Below are 19,737 nucleotides of genomic sequence, written 5' to 3' on the forward strand. Positions count from 1 at the left end.
ATAAAGCATTCTTTTCATGATCTACTTGCATAGAAATTTTACTACTCTCCACATAAGAAAATTTATTCTCATCAATAGTAGTGGGAGCAAACTCAAAAAAATAACTATCATGTGAAGCATAATCCAATTAAAAATTAAAATCATGATGACAAGTTTCATGGTTATCTTTAGCATACGTGTCATCACAATAATCATCATAAATAGGAGGCATGCTTTCTTCGTAATAAATTTGTTCATCAAAACTTGGGGGACTAAACATATCATCTTCATCAAACATAGCATCCCCAAGCTTGTGGCTTTGCATATCATTAGCATCATTGGTATTCAAAGAATTCATACTAACAACATTGCAATCATGCTCATCATTCACATATTTTATACCAAGCATTCTATGTAATTCTACTTCTAGTACTTGAGCACAATTTTCCTTTCCATCATTTTCACGAAAGACATTAAAAAGATGAAGCATATGAGGCAACCTTAATTCCATTTTTTTGTAGTTTTCTTATATAGACTAAACTAGTGATAAAACAAGAAACTAAAAGATTTGATTGCAAGATCTAAAGATATACCTTCAAGCACTCACCTCCCTGGCAACGGCGCCAGAAATTGCTTGATGTCTACTACACAACCTTCTTCTTGTAGACGTTGTTGGGCCTCCAAGTGCAGAGGTTTGTAGGACAGTAGCAAATTTCCCTCAAGTGGATGACCTAAGGTTTATCAATCTGTGGGAGGCGTAGGATGAAGATGGTCTCTCTCAAGCAACACTGCAACCAAATAACAAAGAGTCTCTTGTGTCCCCAACACACCCAATACAATGGTAAATTGTATAGGTGCACTAGTTCGGCGAAGAGATGGTGATACAAGTGCAATATGGATGGTAGATATAGGTTTTTGTAATCTGAAAAATATAAAAACAGCAAGGTAGCAAGCGTAAAAGTGAGCACAAACGGTATTGCAATGCGTTGGAACAAGGCCTAAGGTTCATACTTCACTAGTGAAAGTTCTCTCAACAATAATAACATAATTTGATCATATAACTATCCCTCAACATGCAACAAAGAGTCACTCCAAAGTCAGTAATAGCGGAGAACAAACGAAGAGATTATTGTAGGGTACGAAACCACCTCAAAGTTATCCTTTCTGATCGATCTATTCAATAGTCCGTAGTAAAATAACATGAAGCTATTCTTTCCATTCGATCTATCATAGAGTTCGTACTAGAATAATACCTTAAGACACAAATCAACCAAAACCCTAATGTCACCTAGATACTCCAATGTCACCTCAAGTATCCGTGGGTATGATTATACGATATGCATCACACAATCTCATATTCATCTATTCAACCAACACAAAGTACTTCAAAGATTGCTCCAAAGTTTCTACCGGAGAGTCAAGACGAAAACGTGTGCCAACCCCTATGCATAAGTTCACAAGGTCACGGAACTCGCAAGTTGATCACCAAAACATACATCAAGTGCATCATGTGAATATCCCATTGTCACCACAGATAAGCACATGAAAGACATACATCAAGTGTTCTCAAATCCTTAAATACTCAATCCGATAAGATAACTTCAAAGGGAAAACTCAATCCATGGCAAGAGAGTAGAGGGGGAGAAACATCATAAGATCCAACTATAATAGCAAAGGTCGCGATACATCAAGATCGTGCCGAATCAAGAACACGAGAGAGAGAGATCAAACACATAGCTACTAGTACATACCCTCAACCCCGAGGGTGAACTACTCCCTCCTCGTCATGGAGATCACCGGGATGATGAAGATGGCCACCGGTGAGGGATCCCCCCTCCAGCAGGGTGCCGGAACAAGGTCCTGATTGGTTTTTGGTGGTTACATAGGCTTGCGGCGGCGGAACTCCTGATCTAGGTTATGTTCTGGAAGTTTGGGCATATATAAGAGGTGTTGGCGTCGGGAACAAGGCAATGGGGTCTCTGAGGCAGCCACGAGGTAGGGGGGGCGCCCCCCACCCTCGTGGATGCATCGGGACTCTTCTGGTCCATCTCCGATGCTCTGTGGGCTTCATCTGGTCCAAAAATAATCTCCATCAATTTTCAGGTCAATTGGACTCCGTTTGGTTTTCCTTTTCTGCGATACTCAAAAACAAGGAAAAAACAAAAACTGGCACTGGGCTCTAGGTTAATAGGTTAGTCTCAAAAATCATATAAAATAGCATATAAATGCATATAAAATATCCTAGATGGATAATATAATAGCATGGAACAATCAAAAATTATAGATACGTTGGAGACGTATCAATGACGCATGAGCACTTTACCACAGGCCTACGAGTCTATAGTGAAAGATCGTGGATGTCGCCTAGAGGGGGGTGAATAGGTGTTTTAAAATCATTACGGTAGAGGCTTGAACAAATGCGGAATAAACCTAGCGGTTAATTTGTCAAGCACAAAACCTACGACAACTAGGCTCACCTATGTGCACCAACAACTTATGCTAACTAAGATAAGCAACTATGTGATAGCAAGATGTATGACAAAGAACAATATGGCTATCACAAAGTAAAGTGCATAAGTAAAGGTCTCAGGTAAGAGATAACTGAGGCACGCGGAGACGATGATGTATCCCGAAGTTCACATCCTTGCGGATGCTAATCTCCGTTTGGAGTGGTGTGGAGGCACAATGCTCCCCAAGAAGCCACTAGGGCCACCGTAATCTCCTCACGCCCTCGCACAATGCAAGATGTCGTGATTCCACTAAGGGACCCTTGAGGGCGGTCACCGAACCCGTACAAATGGCAACCCTTGTGGGCGGTCACCGAACCCGTACACTTTGGCAACCCTTGGGGGCGGTAACCGGTACCCGTCAAATTGCTCGGGGTGATCTCCACAACCTAATTGGAGACCCCGACGCTTGCCCGAAGCTTTACACCACAATGATTGAGATCCGAACAACACCAACCGTCTAGGGCGCCAAGGCACCCAAGAGGAACAAGCTCTAGGGTGTCTAAACACCCAAGTGTAACAAGCTCAAGGGTACCAAGCACCCAAGAGTAATAAGCTTCTCAACTTGTAACTTCCATGTATCACGTGGAGAACTCAAACCGATGCACCAAAAGCAATGGAAAGGGCACACGGAGTGCCCAAGTCCTTCTCTCTCAAATCCCACCGAAGCAACTAATGCTAGGGAGGAAGATGAGAGGAATAACAAGAAGGAGAACACCAAGAACTCCAAGATCTAGATCCAAGGGGTTCCCCTCACATAGAGGAGAAAGTGATTGGTGGAAATGTGGATCTAGATCTCCTCTCTCTTTTCCCTCAAAAACTAGCAAGAATCCATGGAGGGATTGAGAGTTAGCAAGCTCAAAGAAGGTCAACAATGGGGGAAGAACACGAGCTCAAAGGATAAGGTTCAATGGGGAAGAAGACCCCCTTTTATAGGAGGGGAAAAATCTAACTGTTATGTGCTCAGCCCGCACACGAGCAGTACTACCGCTCCACGAACGGTACTACCGCTCGAGCGGAAGAAGCAGGGAAATGGAGCAACAAAACATGAACCTTGGGGTGGTAGTACCGCTTATAAGCGGTACTACCGCTCACCCCAGCGGTACTACCGCTGGAGGAGCAGAACACGGGACCAAAAGAGGCGGGGCAGAGCAGAGTACGGCGGCAGTAATGCAGTAGCGGTACTACCGCCCGACCGGAGCGGTACTACCGCTTATAGGCGATACTATCGTGCCTTACTGCCATGCAACTACTGCTCAACCCGACACGAAAAGTGCAAGACCCAAAAACGAGGCGGTAGTAGAGCGATACTGGAGCGGTACTACCGTGACGCTACAAGCGGTACTACCGCTGCCACCGCGGTACTACCGCGGGGAGAAAAATAGAACTGCCATAACTTCTTCATATGAGCTCCGAATTGAGCAAACTCAAGCTTGTTGGATAGAGGAAGACGAGTAGAATCAAAATAGCAACATAGTAAGAAGAGACAGGGAGGTATGCCTAAGATATAGAGGAGTGAACACTCCATCAGAGAAGAACCGGCATAACCTCCAACATCAAAAACATCATAGAAGATGCAAGTGAACTCCGTTTTCGATGAACTCGAGCTTGTCATGAAAATGACCATAAGCTCCAAATCTCACAAGTAGAAGAACCAAACAAGAACCAATAAAGATGATGCAAGGATGCAATGGTCTGAGCTCTCTACGAACGATACGATCAAGCTACTCATCGAGAGCCCCCCTTGATAGTACGGCAATCGATCCTATAACCTGGTCTCCCACAACTACCATGAGACCGGTAAAATAGAAAACCTATCAAGGGCAAACCTTTGCCTTGCACATGGTCCACTTGAGCTATATGATGGCGATCTTGACTCCCTCAAGTTGGACCACCTTTCTTGATTGCGTTGGCTCGATGAAGACTAGTTGATTGCTCCCCCATACTCCACTATGGGTGAGCCACTCTTCCGCACATCTTCACAAGTCCATTGTCACCACAATGGATGGCAAGCTTTAAGCATTTGAGCTCTTCGTGATGCTTCACTTGAACCTGCACACCACAACCTAACCCCACAAAGAACTCTCACGAAGATCATGGGTTAGTACACAAAGTGTAATTGACAATGCTTACCATACCATGGGATCGCTTGATCCATCTCGGTACATCTTCTACGCTTTGTGTGTTGATCAACTTGATTCACTCTTTGACTTAGTCTTGATCAACCTCTCACATGACCAATCTTTAGGTAATTCCTTGAATGACACCTTGGTCATCACAAATTCTCCTTGAAACCAACAAATGGACTCCAAGAAAAGCCTATGGACAAATCCTTCAAATAAAACTCAAGGCAACCATTAGTCCATAGAGATTTTCATCAATTACCAAAACCAAACATGGGGGCACCACATGTTCTTTCATATAGCTAGTAGCTAGATGGCTTCTTCTCTCTCTTTGATCTTCAATACCATGTTCTCCTCGATCTTTTTGGAATTCTATCCTATGTAATATTCTTTTGTGGTATGTTTCTTGGGATCCGATGAATTGTCGGTTTATGATCTGAATATTTATGAATATTAATGGAGTATTTTCTGAACTTTATTATGCATGATTGTTATAGCTTTGTATTTCTCTCTGATCTATCCGTTTAGTTTGGTCAACTAGATTGATTTATCTTCAGTGGGAGAGGTGCTTTGTAATGGGAGAAAAAAATATGCCAAAGAAGCCCAAATAAAAAAGGAGGCCAAAGAATCCAGAATAAAAGAAAAAAGAAAAAAATAAAAGAAAAAAATGAGAGAAAAAGAGAGAAGGGACAATGTTACTATCCTTTTTCCACACTTGTGCTTCAAGTAGGACCATGTTCTTCATAATAGAGAGTCTCCTATTTTATCACTTTCATATACTAGTGGGAATTTTTTATTATAGAACTTGGCTTGTATATTCCAATGATGGGCTTCCTCAAAATGCCCTAGGTCTTCGTGAGCAAGCAAGTTGGATGCACACCCACTTAGTTTTCAGTTTGAGCTTTGAGACACTTATAGCTCTCAGTGCATCTGTTGCATGGCAATCCCTACCCCTCGCACTGACATCAATTGATGGGCATCTCCATAGCCCGTTGATTAGTCGCATCGATGTGAGACTTTCTTCCTTTTCAACTTCTCATTGATTTCTATCACCGTATTCTATTCCACCCACAGTGCTATATCCATGGCTTACGCTCATGTATTGCGTGGGGTTTGAAAAAGCTAAAGCGCGTTAAAAAGTATGAACCAATTGCTCGGCTAGTCATTAGGGTTGTACATGATAAATACTTTGTGTTAAGAAGATGGAGCATGGAAAGACTATATGGTTTTGTAGGGATAACATTCTTTAGCATTTTTATTTTAAAAGACATGATTGTTTGTTAGTATGCCTAAGTATTGATGTCTTTATATCAAATTATAGACTATTGCTTTGAATCATTCAGATCTTAATATTCATACCATAAAAGAAAGATTACATGATGAATTGATCTAACTCCACATCTTGCCCCTTGAGATTGTGGGCTCCTCGTGGCACATCTTGACCTAATTCCACCTCTATAAATTCACAAAATATTCCCAATATACCATAGAGGCACCCGAAACACTTTTTCCGCCGCTACAAGCTTCTATTCTTCCGTGATCCCATCTGGAGGCCTTTTACGGTACTCTGACGGAGGGGGAATCGATCACGGAGGGCTTCTACATCATCCTTGTTGCCCTTCTGATGATGCGTGAGTAGTTTACCACAGACCTACGGGTCCATAGTTAGCAGCTAGATGGATTCTTCTCTCTCTTTGATCTTCGATACCATGTGCTCCTCGATCTTTTTGGAGTTCTATCCGATGTAATCTTCTTTTGTGGTGTGTTTGTTGGGACCCGATGAATTGTGGTTTATGATCTGAATATTTATGAATATTAATTGAGTTTTCTCTAAACTCTTTTATGCATGATTGTTATAGCTTTGTAATTCTCTTGGGTTTACCCGTTTGGTTTGGCCAACTAGATTGATTTATATTGCAATGCGAGAGGTGCTTTGTAATGGGTTTGATCTTGCGGTGCTCCATCCTAGTGACAGAAAAGGAAAGGACACGCATTTGTATTGTTACCATTAAGGATAAAAAGATGGGTTTGTTCATATTGCTTGGATTTACTTTGTCTACATCATGTCATCTTGCTTAAGGCGTTACTCTGTTTTTATTAACTTAATACCCTGGATGCATGCTGGATAGCAGTCGATGGGTGGAGTAATAGTAGTAGATACAGGCAGAAGTCGGTCTACTTGTCTCGAAGGTGATGCCTATATACATGATCATTGCCTTGAATATCGTCATAACTATGCATTTTTCTATCAATTACCCAACAGTAATTTGTTTACACACGGTATGCTATGTGTTCGAGAGAGAAACCTCTAGTGAAAACTATGGCCCCGGGTCTACTTTTATCATATATAAAATCCAAAAAAACCTTGCTGCACTTTTTCTATTTTATTTTATTTTGCAATTTACTTTATCTATCTACCACTACGAGATTTAATCCTTGCAAATAACCGCCAAGAGGATTGACAACCCTCTTGTTTGTGTTGGGTGCAAGTATTTGCTTTTGTGTGTGCAGGTGCTGCTAACGAGTTTCTATGTGGTTCTCCTACTGGATTGATAATCTTGGTTCTTAACTGAGGGAAACACTTATCTCTACTATACTGCTTCATCCTCTCCTCTTCGAGGAAAGCCCAACGCAGCTCATGAGTAGCAAAAACCAGCAACATACTTTTAAGGGCGTAATTAAATTTCCTCTACGGATATGATTATCAAAGTATTATCAGCATATTGGACAATATGGTAATCTTGGTCATGGCAAGGGATTGGGAGCTGCAACACACACCTCTAATGCATGTCATTAACCAACGACTGAAGTTGATTAGCTACAAGTACAAACAACAAAGCAGATAAAGGATATTCCTGCCTAACACCCCTCTTACAACAAACTACTTCCCAGGAACACCATTCAAAAGAACAGATGATGTTCTAGTGGATAAAAGCTGCTCCACCCAGCAAATCCATTTAGAATCACAACCTTCATGTTTGTGGATCTCCAAGATGGTTGAATGCTCAATAGAATGAAAAGCCTTTTCAAAGTCCAATTTCAGAATTAAAATGGGCATTTAGGATTGATGGCACCAATGGAGGTATTCAAGTGTCCAACCAATGCAATCTTGTATTGTCCCGCTCGTAATAAAACCATATTGATTTCTGTGAATGCATCTCATATTATCTTTTTGATACCTGTTAGCAGCAATCTTTGACAAAAACTTCAAGCCCATGCCAGTAAGAGAAATTGGCCTATAACCCCCTATTGTTTCGGGTGAAAGCTTATTGGGAATTAGGGTAATATAAGATCCATTAATATTATCTAACCTGACGTTCCACTCATAGAAGGACTAAGCAAGAGCATAGAATTCTTTGCAAATGATGGGCCAACATTTCTTAAAGAGAAGGCCATTGAAGCCATCGGGTCCTAGGGCCTTGTCAATAGGCATATTCTTGACAATTAAATCCATTTCATCATTTTCAAAAGGCTTTATTAATTCATCCAGTCCATCCACATGGTTGAGGAGAGAATTTAAATCACATATTAATCCCTTTAGCCACCCCCATCCTCCCCTTAAAAGTAGACCAAATAACATCTCCACCTGGTTGTGATCAGGAATCACAGTCCCATCGGTAAGCTGCAAAGACTGGCAATAGAATTCCTGCTGAACCTCTCAGTTGCTATACCATGAAAGAATTTTGTATTCTCCTCCCCCACCTTGATATACCTAATGGTACATCTCTTTTTTCGAGAAAACACAAAGACTTTGCATTTCTTTTCATTGAAGGGGGGGGGGGTTACATGCCTCCTAGGAGGGGGGTTTACAGTTTATGTTACAATGATCTTGGTGGACATCCCAGGTGCTTGGGGTCACCAATCGGAGGTTTTGAAGCCCCAGCCTCAACCCATAGGGCGGCCTCTGCTTTGATTCTCTTTGTTAGCTGGTGGACGGATGGTTGATCCCCATCGAAGACACAAGCATTTCATTGTTTCCAAATCATCCATCCCATCAATAGCATCGCATTTGCCAGTCCCTTGCGAAGCGGTTTGGGGGTCGTCGCCTTGACAGCAAGCCACCATCCGGAGATGGAGGCATCCCAGTTAGGTAGTCTGCACGTCATCCTTAACCAGACAAGGGTATTGTGCCATACCTGCCTCGAGAAGGGGCATGAAACTAGTAGGTGGTGCATCGTCTCCGACTTTCCTGGTCGCAAAGGACACAGCAGGGGTGGTGTTGCAGGCCACGACGTTGCAGTCTCTCAACAGTCCAACACCTATCCAGGTTGGCGAGTCAATTGAAAAACTTTACTTTTGGTGGCGCCCAGGTCTTCCAGATCAATGTCGAGACGCTACAGCTGGTACATCTCTTTTTTATGCAACAAATGCCTCTTCAAAGGCCTCAATTCCTCCAAATTATTTAGAATAACAATGACCTTGTTGCCATTTCTTCAAATCCTGCCTAAGAGATTTCAGCTTATGAGATATGAGTCTTTCTGGATGGCCTCTCCCAAGACTACTTGACACAACAAAAAAAACTTCAATTTCCACCCAATAATTCTCAAACCTGAATAAATTAGATTTATGGATGGAGGTTGTAATCCTAACTACATAGGCAACATGATCACAAAACAACATTTCGATACCAAAGGTAATCAAAACTTGAACTATTTTATTGAGAACCTGGATGATTCCCCCATTCCGGTTCAGGATCAAAATAGTATGGTTACAGACCAAAAAAGAAAAAGAACAAAAGAAAAGTCGCATCCTCTATGCACTTCAAAAGTGCAGCAGAATACACAACACAACAGGCTTCGTACGTTGCTTCATTCTTCTCAGCTACAACGGAAGCAGGGGTTATTCACCATGGACCAGTATAAGGTCCTTATTACTGCCACGCATCATCATCCAACACCTCTTGATCACGTCTCCTCTTCATGGAACAGGGCAAGCCGAAATGCCCCAGATCTCCTTCGCATATTGGTCGATGGTGCGGTCGCTGCTGAACTTGCCGCTTCCAGCCGTGTTCAAGATGGACATCTTGATCCATTTCTTCTTGTCCCTGTCATGGAAACATGAGTTAAGGATTCAGCATTACGATATTCAGCAAATCCCTGTCATGGGAACTGCAATGGTATTTAGTTCTAGAATTCAAAGTATCAGCCCAATAGAAGGAATATTGTGTTTGTATCCTTACTTGTAGGCTTCATCAACCCGGGCCTGTGCGTCAATGTAGCTTGGGAAGTCATAGCCAACAAGGAAGTAGTCACCACGCCCAAATCCAGTGTTCCCTTCAAGGGAATCCAAGAGAGGAGTGTAGTCGTAGGTGCCGAAAGCACCACTCCTGATAAACTGTTTGGCTTCTTCAAAGCGTGGGTCTGGCTTGAACTGTTCATATTGAGACAAAGAATAAGTTAATAGCCCATCTGATAGTGACTTGGTGAGAATGTATACTGAAATCGGTAGACTATGAGCACCATAAATAGATTAGCTATTTGCAAGTCCGGCTAGCCTAATATAGTAATATTGCATTTAACTAACGCGCAATCCACAGGAAGATATATTACCAAGCCATCTTCCCTTTCCTTCCTCAGACCAGCAATCTGATCTGCTTTGGCACCGAAAAGGAAGAAGTTGTCTTGCCCTACTTCTTCTCTGATTTCAACATTGGCTCCATCCAGAGTTCCAATGATAACACAGCCATTCAGAGAGAACTTCATGTTACTTGTTCCACTTGCTTCCATGCCTGCAGTACTAATGTGCTGTGACAGTTCACTGCCAGGAATGAGCACTTCAGCCACTGATACGTTGTAGTTTGGAATGAACACCACCTGGAGAAACAAGAACCTCATATTAAATCATATAACACAATTTAATTTTAATTTATTTCAGTAATGTTCATCCCACCAAAATTATATGTATATTTCGATTGGATGGCAATTGCCAAAGAAGATGTGGATGCTGTACAATTGATACCTTCAGATATTGGTTGACATCAGCATCATTGTTCACCACAGCACCAACATCATTTACCAATTTCACTATTCTTTTAGCATTGGTGTATGTTGCAAATGCTTTCCCTCCTACCATGACAGTGCGTGGTGTAACCTTCTTCCTCTCTTCTGCGCTCATTTCCTAAAATGATACATAAGCCTATTTCAGGACCGTAATACTGAATATTTTCCATCTAATTGAGACATAGTAAAGCTGTAAGAATAGGGTAACTCCAAGAAATAAGCCAAACCTTTAACTTCTTATATCTGTACACAGCTCCCAAAATGTTCAACAGCTGTCTCTTGTATTCGTGGATGCGTTTAATTTGTATATCGAAAAGGCTATTTGGATCAATTGTAACACCAGTCACATCCAACACATGCTTGGCTAAGCGCTTTTTGCTGGCCAGCTTGGCTGCTGCCCACTCAGCATGTAGTTTTTCATCATCTGCGAACTGTTAAAATTTTCAGTTATACTGTGATAGTGTGGTGGGCAATAACAAAAGCAGATGCAAGACTGGAAGCATGCACACATACTTTCCGAAGCCTGGTGAGAAGATCAAGGTTGCTTGTCCACTGATCTGTTTTTAACCATTTCGTGACTATTTCACTCAGCTCGGGGTTGCAAAAACGGAGCCATCTACGTGGTGTAATTCCATTAGTTTTGTTCTGGAATTTGTTAGGCCAAATAGAGACATAATCTGCAAACAGCTCTTGTTTCAAGATGTTGCTGTGCAACTCGGCCACTCCATTCACCTGTCAGAAGAATTTAGTACACTTCATTATGGTCTACCTCACATGATACAGGAAGGCAAATCGATGCTGGAATAGCACAAAAAGTACAGAACAGAGAGCTCCAGAACTAATTGAAGCGCCCATAAATTACATTTTAATAAAAAATCTTAGCAAGTTAGCATAAAGAAGCAAGTACAATAATGGGATTACAAGAAACATTTTCTCAGAGAATGAGTATGATACAGCAAATTGCAAAATACATAAATAAAGTAATCATGGTCCAGTAGGAGGATATTCACTATGCCTTTATTATCTTAAAAAGGAAAACAATGTAAAATGGTCCAGTAGGAGTCTAAAGACAAAACTACCGTGTAATGGGCTGTAGAACATGAAAAATGAAATAACAGGATGCAGAGCATGGCAATGAAATAAGAATACCGTATGCCCAGCCACAACACACAAATTCGCCATCCGCACTACTGGCTTCTGGGGATTGTTATCTAAAACCCTCATCGATTCGATCTTTCCCTCCATATCCTTCCGGGTGGAGATTACCATTTCTCTAAACTGCAAGCAAATGGCACAACTTTGTCATTTTGTGCCATAACTGTTGTGTACCGAAAGAGTAAATGCGGCTTGACACTTACCCGCTTGTCAATTTCCTCAATGATTTCCATGTGACGTGGAAGCAATTTCCTCATTACAGCCTGTGACCATTTCTCGAGAGCTTCAGGAAGAACTGTGTGATTGGTGTAAGCAACCGTCCTGGACCATGAGACAGATTTGTAAATAAGTATGTAAAGGTAATAATGCAAATTTAATATTGGTGAAAATCTCACTTATTTGTGACAGCCCAGGCTTCGTCCCAACCAAGTCCCTCCACGTCCATAAGCAACCTCATTAGCTCAGGGATGGCAAGAGTTGGGTGAGTGTCATTCATTTGAACAGCAACTTTGGAAGGGAACTCACTCCACTTCCCTGAAACTCTGTCAGCTTTTCTTTCTTTAAATCTGAAAATAATATCCTGGAAAAAATCATAGTCAGTTATGCTTGTCAATATTTATCATGAAGGACCAAAAGAAAAGATATTGAGAAAAGACGAAATAAAACCACGTTGTAACTGCGTAAAAATAGGAAGGATGATATAAATGTAACGGGACTCAAAAGTATGGTCATGATAATGATAATAGTGATACAAGTTTTCTAAATGAACCTTGATCATGCATTTTTCTCGTGCAAGATGGTGGAAATTTGATGCAGCGTGCAACAATACAAGAAGACAATGCAAGTATCTCTAACATCATTTCTCAACCAAACAGAAAAGCACAAGCTGGCCATAGGTGCACCTTCCTTTTACAGTAACCATCATTCCAAATGAAACTAACCGCATAATTACCTGAAGTGATGCGCTGCAAAGGAAATACTGCTGCTTTAATCTCAGAAGCTTCCCTTCTTCTGTAGCATCACCAGGATAGAGAACAGCACATATCTACAGGATATACAATATAATTTAAATCAAGTTAGCTAATTCATGAAAGATGAAACTGGAGCGAAAAGATACGACAGTTATTTCTGGTTTAGATATAGGCATTGATAGCAGATGACAGATAGGAAACACACATAATCTTCAACTTATTAACTAGGATGGATTAACACCTCACTTATAGTCACATCTAAAAAGCATGTTAAAACCACAATAGATAACCTTTTAGCATTATTTGTGATCAAGTTGTTTGATGAGATGGTTAGTGCGTGAAATCCATAGGAAAACATGGCTATCACACAGGGCAGGTTATATTGGACGTGCTTGCTTTAAACAAAAAATAAAATTACTGGTTTAGTATATGATGCCATCGATCAGGAGCAGTATTCACAAAGTTAAAGGCGCTCTTGATTTATCATATACGAGCAATTGAGTGACTCAGTTTAGGACTTGCATATCACCTGCTGTGCCCTCGAGTGAAGTTGAGCAGCTGACTCATACTGGCCATCATTGAACTGAAATAAGTTGAAATCCTCAGCAGTAGCTGTTGCATCCCAAAGGCGAAGACTGATTGCATTTTTTGTCTTGTACCCAGGAATTGGCACATCATACGCTAAAGCGTTCAGAACTTCTCCACCGGCCCATTTCCGCCTATCACATGATAAAGCAAACAAATGTATCAATTAGAGGGACACAAAAAGGCCTTGGAATAAAAACCAATAAAATTAATAAATAGCGAGTCTGTGATAATGGATCCAGTCTAATGTACAAGAGCTCTGATTAAAGCATCACCAAATCTAGTTTTTTTATCCAGTCTGATGTACAACAATTCTGCTTAAAGCATCGCCAAATGTAGTTTCATGCAATCATGCATGAACATTCATTCATACACGCTCAAATTTTTTGGAGCAAAAAAAAATACATATTCAAAACATCTGATCAAACCAGCATGGAGTACAGAAGATCCTAGATCTGTAAATTAAAACATGGAAAAGAAATGCAGCTAAAGAAGCACCATACTATCGTTTTGAATTTAGAAGGTGTCATAAAAAACTCCATCTCAAGCTATTAATTAATATTTTATCACAATAGCACTTGTCCAGGTGTCCATCTATGGCTTACTTTCCATCTGGCGAAATCTCGACATGGCCGAAAAATCTGATTGGGTATACAACATCATGCCTGACAATCTCCCATGGGCTAAACTTCTGAAAAATATTAAACAGCAAAGCTATTATCGAGATATAGATAAAAAAGGCTTGTGAAGAATGTTATTAGCATATAGAAATGGTACATCAAGCCAGTCTTCAGCGATTTCTTCTTGGCCCTCCTTGGCAATGCGCTGCTTGAACAGGCCATAACGGTAACGAAGGCCATAGCCCCAAGAAGGCAAGTTCAGCGTTGCCATTGAATCCAAAAAGCAAGATGCAAGCCTGCCCAAGCCACCATTTCCCAGAGCCGCATCTCTCTCCTGAATTCAAGACAAATTCACACCATCAATTACTGGTGAAAAGAGGGTCCAGATGTTTCAATCAAAAGCTTTATTTTCTATCCCGGTGCCATGAACCCATAATTCAGCTTTTGGTAACAGATCTAGATTCATATTAAGTGATGGTGCTTAACAGAGGAGAAAAATGTCAATCTTGCAGACCCTAGATCTGCTCGTGTTGCTATTGTAAACAACTGATTTTCAATTGTTCTTACCAGTGATCTACGACCCCGGGGTAGTAGGGTATAAAAGAGCTTCTACAATGATCATCAAAAAGGCTGAGTTCCAATAAAAGCAGATACCGGAACAGATACATGAAACCAGATAGACTTACGGTTTCAGATCTAAAATAGTGCAGTGGTTCTCTTGTATAGTGCACCTCCTACGCCTTGCACAATTCTTTTTGAGACATGCAGTGATCTACGCCTTGTGTAGTGCACTTTTTTTTTTTTTTTGGTTAAATAATGGATCAAGAAATCTAAGCCACCCAACCAGATACCTGAACCGCTTCTACAAAAAGCCACACAAAACGTAGTACTCCCTCCGTAAAACGTTTTCGTCTTATATTACGGGACGGAGGGAGTACTAGTACTTCAATTAGAAAATGTCACGGTCAAACAAAGCACTGATTAAATAATGTCACTCCCAAGAGTACGAAAATAGACAGCCTTAACGAAGCACACTCCAATTTAGGACGAGAGGCGCTTCGATCGAGCTCGAGCTCGCTCACCTGTCCAGCGATGGCCTCGAGCTCGTAGCCGAACTTCTTCAGGGCGTCGGCGTAGGCGCCGGTGATGGCGAGGTTGCCGACGGCGTTGGTGAGCGCGCGGCCCTGCAGGTACTCCATGGACAGGTAGTAGGTCTGCTTGGGATCCGTCTTGTGGAAATGCAGGTACGTGTCGTTCCATCTCTGCAGAAACAAAAGCACAGATCAACATTCAGCACCGCGGCAGCGACGGCGGACGCGAGCGGGCGGCGCGAGAAAGCGAGAAAGCAAAGCAGCACCTGGAGGAGGTGGTCGCGGACGCTCTCGGCGGTGGCGTAGAAGGCCTGCTCGGGGCCGAAGGCGAGCGGCGAGAAGTGGGGGCTGTACTGCGCGTGGTAGGAGATGTTGCCGGCGATGGCGGAGGGATCCTCCGACGCCGGGCTGGCCGCCGGCTTCACCTTGTCCGCCGCACTCATCGCGGGGTGGGGAATTGCGTCGAGCACGAGCACTCGGTGTGTGTGGGGGAGGTGGCGATAAGGCCTCGGGACGGGCACCGAATGGGAACGGTAAACTCTGGAGGCCGGGGGCTCCTTTTGTAATGGACGGGAGGGGTCACGGAGAGGGGAGAGTGACGGGATCCGAGAAATTGGGCGAGACGAACAATTCTTGGGAGGCTCTAGAGATATTTTTTATTTTCATTTCAGTGGTAGAAGACCAAAAGGCAGGAGAAAATGAAGGGCGCGTCGGTTGTTTTCGGTGCTCCCCTTCGATAGTTCTTTCTTTGGCTCCTTGTTTTCTGAGGTTATTTTTGCTCGCCATTTTCCATGAAAGGGTCAATAGATTTGTGTGTGTGAGAAGATACGGAGCAGAACGTCGAATTATACGCGAATGTGAAGTTTCTTTCTCGTGGTTCATGCTCGAGATACATGCTCAACTACCAAATGAAAACATTTCTACTCCCTCAGTGCCACTATATCGGTTGTCATAATATTTTACTCCCTCCGTCCTAAAATAAGTGTCTCAAACTTAGTACAACTTTATGCTAAAGTTAGTACAAAATCGAGACACTTATTTTGATACAGAAGAAGTATATTATACTACTCCCTCCGTTTCTAAATATTTGTCTTTTTAAGATTTTAAATGGACCACCACATAGACATATTTTAGAGTGTAGATTCACTCATTTTGCTCTGTATGTAGTTACTTGTTGAAATCTCTAGAAAGACAAATATTTAAGAACGAAGCAAGTAGAATGGAGGGAGTATTTCTTTTAGAAAAAAGAACAAAATGATAACCGAGATACAAACCCAACTACCCTCATGGAGCATGATGGACATCCAACATCAATGGCCGGTCTAGCTACCCACACAAAGTACAGACGCCTTGCTAAGAAGAAAATATTCATCGACGCTATGCACAATGTCGCCATCATCGTTACCGAAAAAGGATTTTCCCCCGTTTTGTATGCAAAGCAACCAATCGAACCATACATCACGCACAAAAGAAACGACGGAGAACGAGCAAAAAAAAACAAATGCCGACAACGGCGGATCAACAAAAACGAAGAAGCCTCGCGATCGCTGCGCCCACCGGGATCTTCCACTAGGATCTAAGACTCCAAAGCGCCGACACCTATCAACACCTCCAAGAAGGATCGCGATGATGACGACGTTGCTGCCAGAGGTTTCCCCCGGTACACGACGAGGCGGAAGGAAGGGTAGCCCCCGACGCCCTCCCGGAAGGTCAGGTGGCACCCACGGTGGCGGCCTCGCCGACAGGGGTTTCCCCCGATCCCAACCCGCACCTCGGGAGCTCCGGATCCAGCCACCAAACCAACCACCACCGACATCATCATTCACCACCTTTGATCTAGCGATTCCGGCTACCTCTAAATTTTCGCTAAGGGAGCGATCATCGCGACAATTGTAACTAAATTGTACTTCCTCCGTTCGAAAAAGTGCATCCATCAAATGGATATATCTAGCAATAGTGTTAGATATATCCACTTGTTCCAAGCTTGTCCCTCAAATGGATGTATTGCTAGATACATTCATTTGAGGGACAAACTTTTTCAGATGGAGGGATTATGATTGAAGAGCCAAATTATCAATTGTAGGCTCAGTAGCATATCTTCTTTTGATCAGACGGTACATTTCTTCTCAATGTTGCAAAGAGGTTCACATGTTTTTCCGAAGGGATGAAGAACGCATGCATTCATGTTCGGCAAGGACTCTAGACTTGCCGTGCTATGTAGGCATTTTGGACCATTTGATCCTAAGGATTCTTTTCTGCATTAGTTCGTTTTTTTTTATCATAAGAAAGAATCTTGTATGGTTTTTCCTGCATTACACTTAATCAGAAAGATTATATCCGGTCGTATATTCGGAAAGAACCATTTTGTTTGAAAATTTATACCAAGCCGCATCTTAGGAATACTAATAATTTTGTTCTCTATGTTGTGCAATCATACAAACTTGGCTGCAGACTAGAATTCTTGCGTGCATGAAATTGCAACTCTACTACTTCTACATTGTTTTCATTGTTTTATCATGCAAACCAAAGAGATCAAAGGAACAAGTCCACAGGGCGTACACGATGGAGCTGTTACACCGGAGGGAGGGAGGGAGGAAGCAGGGCCTGGAGAGCACACGTGTCACGTGGGTTGGTGTCTGTCAGGCCACGCTTTTTCCTGCGACCCTGCTGGTAAATCGGGTAGTACTAATAAAGATGGATCGGGCCACCATTTCATATCCAGATTGGGCAGGAGTGCATCTTGTCAGCTTTCCTATTTAAGTATGATATCCTGTGCTATCGCCTATCGGCCACCGTGACGCACTCGGAAGATTGTCTCCTGTAGCATGTAGCCTTGTTACTACTACCAGATCCGAACATCTGTTTCCCGAGTTCGTGTGCCGGGCTCCGTTCATTGAACTCCAGTACGCTGCTCGGCATGGTCGTCCGTTATCCATCATCGTACGAATGTCGCGACCTGCCCAGTTCATGAGGATGTGACCGATACATTTCAGAGTAAATGTTCTTCTGCATGCATATACTCCCCTGGAGTATTTGGCATGGAACCGAAGAGAAATTATCAGGACCCCTGGAGATCCCGGGAACCTTTTGAACGTGACGTGACCCCGGCGGGGCCGAGACACTGTGCGGTCCACGGAACGCACGGGGACGAGGAGCCAGTTGCGCCGCGCTCTCGTGGTCGTCTCGTGTCTCGTACTACACGCGCGGGGAAGAAGATGGGGACGCCGCGGCGGTGTCACGTCTGGTTCCGGCGCGAGGCTCGTGCTGGTCGTTCACTGAGCTGTCACGGACATGGGACCAATCTGGTGACGCGTGCGCCACAGAGTAGCTTCGGATCGTGTGCTTTTGGTTCCTTCGCTCATCACCAAAATGGACGGTGCTGCGTGGTACCGGATAGAGGATTTTCAGAGCCCGGCTTTGGCTGCGTCTCGTCGCTCGCCAAACATAATGAAGCTCGAGCCACTTGCTGGAACTCTCATTCCGAGCCTGAATCTACGGTTTGTTGAGGTCTCACAACTAATGTTGTGCTTTACGTTTGAGGCACACTATCGGGTTGCGAAACCAATTATTATCTTAGACATGGACAAGCTCGCGTCATGACGGGCTCAACTTCAAACTACCATTCCACCTTTGTATCACAAAAATATGATGTAGCAGTACACACCGACACGGTCTTTAAGATGTAATTTTGACCGCTAATTTCTATTGAGTATATGTGTTCAAACCAAACAAGCTAAATGTTGTAGAAATGCTTTTCAAGATAAATTTATACATATGATTTTCAATTATAGAGGTACAACCTCACAAAAAATCAGCTCCTAATTCGACTTACATTAATAGAAACAAAAAAGACAAAATCAGACGTAAATAGTGTCAAGGTACTATTCATTCAAAGCTGCAACCATTCACATTCAAATTTGTTCCTTTCGAATCTCTAAATGTACATCAAGTTTTGAGCTAATTTTTTCCGGAGTTGTAGACATACCTCACGTGAATATTGTCAAATAATTTAATATTTTTTAAAAATGTCTAAATATTTTTTTTTGGTTGATCTCATGATCTCACCTAAATGTGAGATCTCATACAAGTCCCCGATATTTTTGCCTTCTTCTTGACAAACTCATTCCTTCGGTTTACAACCGCCAATCGATGAGCTTCATTGGCAATGAGTGTTCACACAACAGTACCTATATATTCACAATACCGTGAAGTGTCGTTGTTGACTAGTGCTCCTTGGTGCACGAGTGGCATCACAGCTACAAAGCTGCCCAACCAACGACAAAAACAAAACCAATAGAATTGTAGAAGCCACATTTATATCACAATGGCTACTATGCCATCAATTATAATTTGAGCGGAAACATAACTATATTCAAATTTATTTGCTTCTTTGAAACTTTTTGTGCTATAAGTTCCGTCCAAATTTGTGTAGCTCTCCATGCCGCTAACATTTTGGGATAGAAGTTGACAGGGATGTCATTTGTGGAAATTCACCACCAAATAATCCTTTGGTGAATAGGCAATCCATGGTCGATACAAGATTCACTTTCAATTACCTTAGACAAAATCGACAATCTTAAAGCAGGTTTTAGCTACATCGTTACATACAAATAACTTAGCAGGTAGTTCTAGTGAATTAACTTTGCGAAAAGGGAATTGCAATAAGTAAGGAACCACAAACACAAAGACGATTGGGTGTAGTTCTCC

The 19,737-nt window shown here is 42.4% G+C and overlaps 1 protein-coding gene across 1 annotated transcript; it reads right to left on the reverse strand.

The window, feature by feature from the left end:
• Positions 1-9,243: 9,243 nt before the first annotated feature.
• LOC119277621 (alpha-glucan phosphorylase, H isozyme-like) lies at positions 9,244-15,565 on the reverse strand. The gene is made up of 15 exons (XM_037558904.1): positions 15,297-15,565; positions 15,022-15,201; positions 14,097-14,273; positions 13,925-14,010; positions 13,264-13,453; positions 12,716-12,808; positions 12,159-12,343; positions 11,967-12,084; positions 11,758-11,886; positions 11,122-11,340; positions 10,836-11,039; positions 10,568-10,726; positions 10,159-10,422; positions 9,789-9,979; positions 9,244-9,653 (listed from the first exon to the last, which is right to left on the reverse strand). Exons 1-15 carry the CDS (start codon positions 15,471-15,473, stop codon positions 9,527-9,529), a joined length of 2,499 nt encoding a protein of 832 aa, XP_037414801.1. The 5' UTR covers positions 15,474-15,565; the 3' UTR covers positions 9,244-9,526.
• Positions 15,566-19,737: the final 4,172 nt, after the last annotated feature.

This window comes from Triticum dicoccoides, chromosome 3B (genome assembly GCF_002162155.2).
Source record: "Triticum dicoccoides isolate Atlit2015 ecotype Zavitan chromosome 3B, WEW_v2.0, whole genome shotgun sequence".
Classification (NCBI taxonomy): domain Eukaryota; kingdom Viridiplantae; phylum Streptophyta; class Magnoliopsida; order Poales; family Poaceae; genus Triticum; species Triticum dicoccoides.